At 33.6% G+C, this 10877-nt stretch overlaps 1 protein-coding gene across 1 annotated transcript; it reads right to left on the bottom strand.

Annotated features, from left to right (window-relative positions):
- Nucleotides 1-7633: 7633 nt before the first annotated feature.
- On the bottom strand, nucleotides 7634-9707 carry LOC123224555 (phospholipase A1-Igamma2, chloroplastic-like). The gene is made up of 2 exons (XM_044648279.1): nucleotides 8405-9707; nucleotides 7634-8004 (listed from the first exon to the last, which is right to left on the bottom strand). Exons 1-2 carry the CDS (start codon nucleotides 9550-9552, stop codon nucleotides 7740-7742), a joined length of 1413 nt encoding a protein of 470 aa, XP_044504214.1. The 5' UTR covers nucleotides 9553-9707; the 3' UTR covers nucleotides 7634-7739.
- Nucleotides 9708-10877: the final 1170 nt, after the last annotated feature.

The following is a 10877-nucleotide window of genomic DNA, read 5'->3' as shown; positions in this document are numbered from 1 at the left end:
AAAATCAACAGGAACATTCAATAAACCCTCATTATTATACTCAAGCCACCAAGCTAAGTCTTCCAGTTTCACTTGAAAATAACTCCATTTTAACTGAAATTTCAAAACGTAGTCAATCAGATCACCCTGGGATCTTTTAACTAATTCTAAGCTATTATAAAAATCAAACACCCATGATTCAACATAGTACGTGTCAAATCGAAACAATTTTGCCTAACTAACACCATAGATAAATCTAAAGAGATCATCCTAAATACTAAGTACTTGTAAAACTTGTTCATTTAGAGCTTTCTTTAAATAACACCATGTGCACTGAGCTTTTTGATGGCAATCCTATGCACTTGGTTCTGGATTGAAATTCCATAAATCTAAGTATGATAGCTTTTTTAGGGTTGACTTTGTAGTGCCATATGTGATGAAAATAGCTTGAAGTTAATTCAAAATTTGTTGAACTCAATAACACCATAACGGAAGATGATGGTGAACAATTAGATTATGAGTGCCAAAATGTAATGCAAAGCATAAGGATGTTATGTATGATGGTAGAACATGCAAGACATCAAATGAAATGGTTCATTGAGTGATAGATGACGCACAATTTGATGAAGAATCACAGTGGTTACCATGACCAATAAATGAAAACGATTGTATGGATGACGGTGATGCAAAAAGAGAGTTTGTATGACAAGGGTAGCCAGAATAGTCATTTTAATCGATGACAAGACGAGGGGATAAGGGTTCTTGGGTGAGGCAATTGGAAAAATATGAGGAAAAGTTAGGGTTTTGGTTTCAAATAACCTGAGGGATGATTGTCTCAATAAGTGAGACGAGCAAATTTCACTTTTTGTCTTTTTTTTGAAGACATGACACATGGAACAACTGTCACAAAAAGATTGGGACAGACACTTTTTCCTCATTTTTTTTCTTAAAATAAAACAACTTATGGGATGATTATTAAAAAAATTGGGGACAGGCATCCCATGCCTGAAATTTAGTTTTTTTTACATAAAACTTTTAGGCAATGCATATGCAATTTGAATCAAAACACCACAAGAAATAATTCATGGATATTTCGATCATTTTGAGGATATTTTCAAAGTGTTCCACTAATCAAATGACTTTGAACATGTGTTCAAATCACTAAAACTTAGATATTAATGAAAATGCATAGTGTAGCGTATGTATCGTAAATACATATTGCAACCCAAGCACTTACAACCATATTCAAAATCATCAAAATGATATGTGACATGCAACTAAATGTCATAAATATGAAATGTCATAAATATGTAATGTCACACAAATCTATATCAATATGCATAAATGTGCATTTAATCAAGTCATGAGCATATATACACATATACAAGTCCAAAAACATGTCAGTAATAATCAAAACCATCCAAACACATTGTAGTCAATTTGTTAAGCATATATATGTATTAAACAAACATAAAATCACAAAATCACAAATACGTAGTCTTAACATGATAAAAACATCATCATATCAAATAACCAAATACAAAACATTGTCATATCAAATAAACATGATAAAAACAAGTATATTATCACAAATGCCATTTCAATCATGTTTCAAGACATATCAAAGTGTATGCACTTACTTGAATTGAATCGATCATGCCAAGCTTTCTTCGAATATAACAAAATCTTTCCTTATCAAAAGGCTTAGTTAAAATATCAGCAAGTTGATGGTTAATATCAATCAATTCAATTCAAATATCATCCTTGCTAACATGATCACACAAGAAATGAAATCTAATGCTTATAAGCTTTGTTCTAAAGTACAAGATATGATTTTTGGAAAGTTGAAGAACATTTGTATTATCACAAAATATAAGGATGTGTTTCATTTTGAAATCAAAATCTAAAAGTTATTGTCTCACCTATAAAAGTTGTGCACAACAACTAGCTGCAAAAACATATTCAGCTTCTATAGTAGATGTTGCCATCAAAATTTGTTTCTTTGAAAACCATATGACAAGCATATTTTTTAAAAATTGACAAGTACCACTGGTGTTTTTCCTATCTATTTAACATCCTTCAAAATCTACATCAAAAAATGCTTATAATTCAAATAAGGATCCCTTAAGGTGCCATAAACTAATATTTGGGGTTTAAGTAATCTTAAGATTCATTTCACACATTTAGATATGATACCTTAGGATTCGCTTGAAAATGTGCACACGTGCATACACTCAATAAGGCGGTATCCGTATTTCCTTTTGAAAAATCATTTTTAATTAAAAAAAGACTTAATCTTTCATACCAAGCTCTAAGAGCGTGTTTTAGGCCATATAAAGCTTTTCTTAGTTTAAAGACGTGATTTAGAAATTCATGATTTTCAAAACCAAAAGGTAGTTCAACATAAACTTCCTCTTGAATAAATCCATCTGAGAATAGACTTTTAACATTCATTTGAAAAGGTTTGAAATCAAAATAATATGCATATGCAAGTAACATCTTAATTACTTCTAATCTAGCCATGGGTGCATAGATTTCATCAAAATTGATACCTTCCTCTTAAAAGTATCCTTAGGTGACTAGTTTTAAATAATAACTTTGGACTTATCCACCTTGTTTCGGTATACCCATTTTTTGTCGATGGTAGGATGATCCATTGGCCTTGGAACCAATTCCTATACTCAGTTCTTCTCAAATTGATTCATCTCCTCTTGCATGGCTAATACCCAACTTACATCTTATAATGCCTTATTTACTCTTTTTGGCTCCATTTGTAACAAGAATGCCATAAATTCTCATGCGTTTTGTAGAAAAGCCTTTGTCTTTACACCTTGGGATTGGTCTTCAATGATTTTTCCTTCCTTGACTTCATCATTCACCCTTGGAAAAGCATATTCCTTTTGAACTTCTCAAGATTGCATGAGATTGTCTTCATGTGACATAGCCTCAAGTTGGTTTTCCTTTTCCTTAGGCTTAGGAGCGTCTTTGATTTGCAAACCTTCTATGAGCTTCACCGCCTCATCTTCATTATTCCTATTAGCACATTTGGAAGAAGATTTATTTGATTTGGCATTGAATTTTCCTAGGTTATCCTTTCTATTGTTTAACACAAAGTTCTTATAATCAAAATGATGGAAATATGCAATATTAGGTTTCTTCCCTTTGAATAACTCATATAGAGTTTTCTTAAAGATTAATCTAATCATGGCCCTATTTATGTTGTAACATGTGATACTGATGGCTTTACCCTAAAAAGATTTTGGAAAATCATGCTCACATAACATAGTCCTAGCCATTTCTACCAATGTTATACTTCTCCTCTCAACAACTCTATTTTGTTATGGAGTCCTAGATGCTGAAAAGTTATACTCAATGTCATGCTCATCACAATATGCTTCAAAATTTGAATTTTAAAATTCTTTTCCATGATTACTTCTAATGCAAGTAATTGCATACACCTACTTGGTTTTGCAATTTCTTAATGAATAAAGCAAATGTTTTGAAAGTGTCATTTTTGTGTGCAAAAGTAAAACCCATGTAAATCTTGAAAAGTATCAATGGTTATAATATAATAACATTTTCTACCTAGACTTGCAGTTCTAGATGGTCCACACAAGTCCATATGTAATAGTTGTAAAGGCCTAGAAGTTGAAATACAACTTTTGCTTTTCAAAAAAGTTCTTGTTTGCTTTGCTAATGCATATACGTCACAAATGTCCTAACCATTGACTAAATTCCTTTTTGAAAACTAATTGTGGTAAATCTTTGACCAAATGTTTTTTAAAAAATTTCTATCACATCAATGCTTGTATGTCCTAACCTTTTGTGCTATAACCATATGTCTTCTTCCTTAGTTGACATGAGGCATAAATATTTAGATGAAATGTTATGCAAATCTATAGTGTATACATTTGAATGCCTATGACCTATGAATGTAATGACATTAGTGTAAGTGTCAACAATTTCATAACACAAGGTATAAAAACAAACTTTGAAATCATTGTCACATAATTGAGTTATTCTAAGTAAATTATGTTTAAGACCATTAACAAGCAAAACATTATTAATTGAGAGAAAAGAGTTACCTATGATTTTGATACCAATTATCTTTCCTTTGGAGTTGTCACTGAAATTAGCATTTCCACTGTCTTTAGCTTTTAAAGAGGTGAAGAGGCTTTTGTTTTTGGTTATATGCCTTGAACATCCACTAACCAAGTACCATTTGCTTGATTTTTTGCTTTTGGCTTCAAGGCACACCTACACAAAAACAAAATTTAAGCTTTCTTTTATAGCCAAATGGTTTTGGGTCCAATTGAGTTAGCCTTGAGAGTACCTTTAGGAACCCAAACCTTCTTCATTTTGAAAGGTTTGTCATTCCTAATTGAACATCCCCTAATGGTGTGACCAACAAAAGCACAAAACTTGCATTTCATGTGCAATACATGAGGTTTCTTTAATGGCCTATGATTTTCAATAAAGGGGTTAGCCCTATTATAACCCAAACCTTTGTGATGCCAACATTTCATCTAATCTTTTTATGCCAACTTTAAATTTATCCAATATTTCATTTGAACTATCAAGTTTTTTCTTTAATTCAATGTTTTTATTTTTCATGTTATCCAATGCTTTAATCAAGGATTCTTTTTCATTCAAAGCTAGTTCTAGTTCTTTTTAACTTTATCATGTTCATTTTTGCTACTTTCTAACTAATCTTTTATGCATGCAAGCTTTTTCTTTAAAGATTTATTTCTTGAACTAATGCATTTATATTTCACTAGTATTAATTCAAATGCATCATGTAATTCTTCAAATGAATAAGAGTTAGAATCATCTACCTCTTCCTCCGAGTTGCTTTTAGCCATAAAGCAAATGTTAACCTTTTCTTCCTCTTGCTCACTTTTATCACTTGGCTCATCACTTTCACTTCAAGTGGCAGCAAGTACTTTTCTTTTAAATTTCTTCTCTTTTTTCTCTTTTCTTTTCTTCTTGAGGAAAGGTTATTTTTGTTTAACGTGTCTCGATTTGTTGCATTTATAGCATATTATCTCCTTCTCCTTTATCTTTTTTCCATTTGATCAATTGAAGCTTTTTCCTTTTTTTTTTTTTTTTTGGACTTGGAGAGAAAATTGCTAAATTTTTGAACTAGAAGGCTTACATCCTACTCATCTATTGAAGGTTCTTCATCTTGCTCATTTTTCTTAATTGCTTTTAAGGTAATGTCTCTTTTTGGTTTAACTTCCTCTTCTCTTGGTTTTCTTTTCATTTCATAGGTCAAGTGACTTCCTATTTGCTCATTTATTTGCATCTTAGTGAGGTAACGCACTCCTCCAATAATGAGCTTAACACATTTTTTACTAACTCTACAGTTTCAAATCTCTTTCCAAGGCCCTTTAAGTCATTTACCAAGTTCAAAAATCTTTTATAGATTTATGTTATGCTTTCCCCTGTCTTCACTTGAAACATCTTATACTCACAGAAGAGAAGCTCAATTTTTTACTTTTTAACTTACCTTATGCCTTCATGTGTTGTTTGGAGGATGGTCCACACTTATTTCATTGTTTCACAAGCAAAAATTCTATTAAATTCAGTTAAGTCTAATGCATAAAATAATATATTTATGGCTTTAGCATTCAAACTCAACATTTTCTCATCTTTATCATTAAATTCCATTTCATCTTCAAACTCATTTGTTAAGGGATTTCTAGGTATAAAATCACCATGCTCAATAATTTTTCATAACATTTAATCTATTGATCTAATGTGTAATCTCATTCTAATCTTCCATTGGGTGTAGTTTACTACATAAAACAAAGGTGGTCTAGTAGTGCATTGTCTTTTATTAAAAACTAGTGTAGAAGTGCTAGTTATCAAATAATCTTAGACTCTAAAATTTGTTAAAATTTATAAACCTACAGTCCAAGCTCTAATACCAATTGAAAAACCCTCTAATGGCAAATTAATCCTAGAGAAGGGGTTTGCATAGGATTATAAAAAAAATTAAATACCAAATTTATCAAATTGAATTTTTTACTCAAGATGTCATAAATAAAAATCAAATGAATAATCAAAACATAAAGTAAAGGAGAAAAATTTAGGGAATGCATAAGAATTTAGAGTGGTTCAGAGTTTTTTGTCCTAAGCCTCCTACATCCACTTCTTTAAGCAACCAATTTGAAGTTCCTATTTGAATCACTTCTGGATTACACTAGTTGACAGGGATTGCACCCTTTTACAGTAATGATATGGGATTTCACCCAAGTGTAATTAAAAGGAAGATTTACACGTAAAATGTGACTTTAATAAGCTGATTTTACTAATGTGTACAAATGTTTCTTTTAAAGATATGAGTTTTTGATTTCTAAAGAGAGATTAAGAGCTTAAGATTGAGATAAGAGTTCTTGAATGCTTTTGGATATGTTTTTTTAACACTATTGACTTCAATCCAACTTGTTTATATAGCCTTGAGACCTGAAAGATCTGTTGGAATGATTTTACTAGTCGTTGACTTGTGAAAAAGATGTTTCAACCTTGAAAACATGCGAGGACAATTGTCCATTTATGAGAGACAGGCTTCCTCTTACACATCCCTACTTTGATGGCTTCAAAATAGTCGTCTAATGGTCAAATTCTTGAAACACACTATTGGAAGGATGAGCGTCCCTTTTTTTAGGATAAGTGTTCTGCCTTACTCTTTAAAATTCCAAAGAGCATCGATCATGAGAGCATAGGCAAGAGACAGGTAAAGGGATGGGCGTCCCAATGTGTTAACTTCATTGATTTTCCTAATTATGCTTGTGAATGCATTAAAGAAGAGATAAGATTTCATGATCATCTTTTAGTAGGGATGAGCATCCCCATTCCTTTAACAAAAATTCCTGAGAGTTCTAGATTTTTAAGGACAGGTATAAGAATGGACTGATGTCCTATTTAGGATAGGCATCCATATATGAGGATGAGCGTCCTTGACTTGAAACATAAAACATGTGCATCTTGCCCATCTTTCGATCACTGGAATTTTATGCCATGGACTTTATTAGCTCAATAATTATTAATTGTCAACATTAAACTTAGTTTTGGCATAATCAAAATGCTTAGATGTCCAACCAAGATGAGACTTCGTCACCTAATCTAGACGACACTTCCTCCTTCAATGAAGGGTGATGAGCGTCGTCCAACAAAGTTCGGGGCCTCTAGCCATCAGCGAAAAAATTGAGGGATTTGGGGATGGGGGGTAGAAGTCATTTTCCAAAGTTGAGATCTTGGGGGTGAAATGTTAATTTTTAAAATTTGAAGAGAAAACGAGATAAAATTATATTGTTTTTAATAGTATTGTTAAATGATGGTTTTGCCCTTATATTTAATGATAATTTTAACAAAAGTTTAGAGATGGGTAAGTATTTAGGGTTTTTATCTACTGTAAATATATTTTTGAGATTAAGCTAAAACCTAAGTTAGAATAGTCCTTTGGCCTCTTTAAAAAAAAAAAAAAAACCCCTCATTTGTGTATCTTATTTATAAGATAAATGAATACATAAAAATATATATATTTTTTAAATTATAAATAATAATTTCATACGTCATATAATTATTCTTTATCATTGAATTATAATTTCATAAATGATTGTTCAAGTCTTCAGGAACAAGTTGTAGAGATTCGTAAGCTAACACTGCAATTGATTTACATATACAATGTTTTTTTGCACTGGTGGCTTGGTAATATTCAATCTGAGTGAGAACCCAAATTTTACAATGATACCGAATTAAATATGTGGATTACTGTCAACAGAAGCAGTGAGGCCTAATTTGGTAAGGTGGTGGTGCATATCAGGAGGGTGATCGTCAAATATCTTTGGCCTTTCTGGCTGCACCCAACGCCCATCCTCGTTCCTCACCATTCCTTTGTTCTCATCTTGCCTCCAAAACGGCGGAACCAAGTAATGATCTTTCAAAAAATCACTCGCCTTGTTCACCAACGCCGGATCTCGCCCACTTGCCAGCACAAATCTATGCCCTTTTCCCTGGTATCTGCATGCCCATAACATTAACAAAGAATTATACGCACCATCGATCCTAGTAGCTTTCCTTTCAAACTGATCTGAATATATATCAAAGAGTCGGTAATCGCTAAAGACATAAGCTGTAAGCAAAACTGGTGCAATTATTTAGTATTATTAGGAGCAACAACTGGACATAGTTTCATACTGTTAAATCACTCTCCAGCTAACCATCCCAACATCATCAACTTAGATTAGATGGATAAAGGTACTAGTAATTAGTTTTTATTATTATTATTTTTTAATTATAATATAATTCCTTATGCATCCCACATGCTGATCAATCCAAGTGTAAATGTAAGGTGCCTTTCAACGAAAATCAGTACAACAAATGAACGAACTCAACCATGGAAAAGTGAATATATACTGACCCGTCAAGCAAATGCAAAAGAGCCTCCAAATCATGAGCACAAACGGGATCATTAGTCTGTTTCAAGAACGGAGAGTTCTTATGATCCAACGCCAACTCAACTCCCGCATGTGAATAACTCCACGGCCAACCCTCAGCCATCTTCATCAACAACGGCCATGCGTTTTCATTCAAGAAAAACCCCGGAGATTTCGGCACAATATCATTCACATTCACCACTCTTAACACCCTCACACCTAGCGTCTCCATCCTCTCCTTGAACCTCACATTTCCCACCCGCGGCCCCGAAAACGAAAACACTGAAACCGGCACCGCCCGGCTGTCTTCCATCACATTCAAACCAGTCTCAGCTATATCATACGCGCTCAATATCGCCAAAGCGCTCCCAAGACTGTGTCCTGTGATGGTAATACTAATTTCTTCGTGGGAGTACATTTCTAATAATTTCTTAACTGCGGTTAGAATTTGTTCCCGGGCGGAGAATTTGCAGAACCGGCAGTTGACATCTTTATCGGTGTAGAGGTCTAAGAACCCGGATTCGACTTTCACGGTATGATCAGGACAGGGCATTTTGTTGTTGGAAATGGGCTTCAGGAAGTCCATTAAATCGGCAATCCACTCGAGGCGAGTCACCGTCCCTCTCCACGCAATGCAAATGTCACGGCGGCCTAGACGCTTGGTGGTTTCGTCGTTGGAAACACCGACGTATCCGATCCAGTTGGCGTTCTTGCTCCAGACTTTGGGCCAGCGAGATTTCTTGAAGAAATTGGGGAGGTTAATGTTTGAGGTCGCGTAGAGATAACGAAACACATCGTATCCGTGATGTTCCATACCCAGAGAGGTGAAGAAATTACGATGCATGAATCTACAGCTTCCACAATACTTGGAAAAAGGGTCGAAGTCGAAAGCGTCGTAGCAAGCTTGCGCCATCTCGCCATACCGGATGAGTTCGGATCTTAGAAGGGCATCCATGGGGTCGAGCATGCCCACCCAGTCATCTTGACCGTGGATTTCTCGCCATACTTGAGCTAGTGTTCTATCTTTATTGTTGTTTGGAGAGTTATCTTCATCTATTAGTTCGTCTTTGGTTTGTCTTCTCTTTCCCAGTTGGGTGATGGCGGCGATCAAAGAGTCGTTACTCTCGTACATGACTCGAGACACGAAAGGTGAGTTTTTTGCAAGGTTTATGGAATTGGAGTGACCAGCGTGAAAATTTTGAAATGAAAGTGGAGGAAGAAAGTACTTTTCCGAGCGGGTAATGTGGTGTTGAAGAAGAATATTGTTGGAGGGAGAAAAGGCCGCCATTGAAGTGTTGACGAAGGCAATGAAGAGTGGAGAAATGATAATAATAAAGATGGAATTGACGTTGTCGATGTAGTCTTGTGAATATTTAAAAGCATGTGGATCATATGGATAATCGAGATGCCTAACTCTATATATATATATATATATTTTCTCTCTCTTTTAGTTTTACCTTGGGGAAAGTTCAGTCTGTGTTGACTGTTTGGTACCAAATTATGTCTCGCCGGCGATCATTTGTTTTTTAAGGCAATATATATTTCATACTTCCTGCGAATGCATTTGTTTCTTTCCTTCTCTTTGTCAAAATTAAACCATAATGTTCAACATTTTTTTAAGCTTGCTCTTTCTTTCGAGATTTTGTTAGATTCAAGAGTTCAACATTTGCGATATGTATGTTACGTATACGTACAGTAATTATACAAAATCCTATTTAATTTATTATAGAAATTAGAATCATAGACAGCTTTGAAATCTCTGTACAATTTTAAAATGGATAATGTGAGGTTGCAGTGTATACATACATCATAATTAAAGATTTTATCTCTAAACACTTGGACTTGTAAATATTATACCGCCCAAAAGACGTATTCCCATCTAAAGTATAGTAAAATCCTAAACTTCTATACTTCAATTTTCAAAAACCCAAACGCTCATCTATAAGTTAAAATCTATTAAAATTCTCAGTTACGGTTAAGAGTAAAATTATTATTTAATAATAATATTTAAAAAATAAAATTTTATATCATTTTACCCTCTTGATTTGAAAAATTAACAATTTTTTTTCTAAATTAACTTTTGAAAAGTAACATTTTCCCCTTATATAGGGTTTTAAATTTTACTAACAAACGACAACCAATCTCTCTCCCTCCTAGTGTCTCTCTCTCTCCTACTATTTTCCTCTAACTGACGATGTCTGAATTTGATAGAATCCAAATGAAATTCAACTCTTTGTCTGGACATTCATTATCCAAAAGAATTGGCTTCGTCTGGATGATGACGATGGTCCAGATGAGAAGCATCCTCGTTTGAAGGAGTATGACTTCTCGTTTGGACCATCATCATCATCTAGACAAAGTAGATGTCATTTAGATAATGAAAATCTAAACAAAAAAGTTTTGACTTTTCGTCTGGATTTCATCTAATCTAGACATCCTCGGTCAAAGAAAAAGTGC

The sequence above is a fragment of the Mangifera indica genome, chromosome 8 (assembly GCF_011075055.1).
Source record: "Mangifera indica cultivar Alphonso chromosome 8, CATAS_Mindica_2.1, whole genome shotgun sequence".
NCBI classification, from domain to species: domain Eukaryota; kingdom Viridiplantae; phylum Streptophyta; class Magnoliopsida; order Sapindales; family Anacardiaceae; genus Mangifera; species Mangifera indica.
Note: the sequence above shows the minus strand (reverse complement) of the source record. Positions and strands in the feature narration are given on the sequence as shown.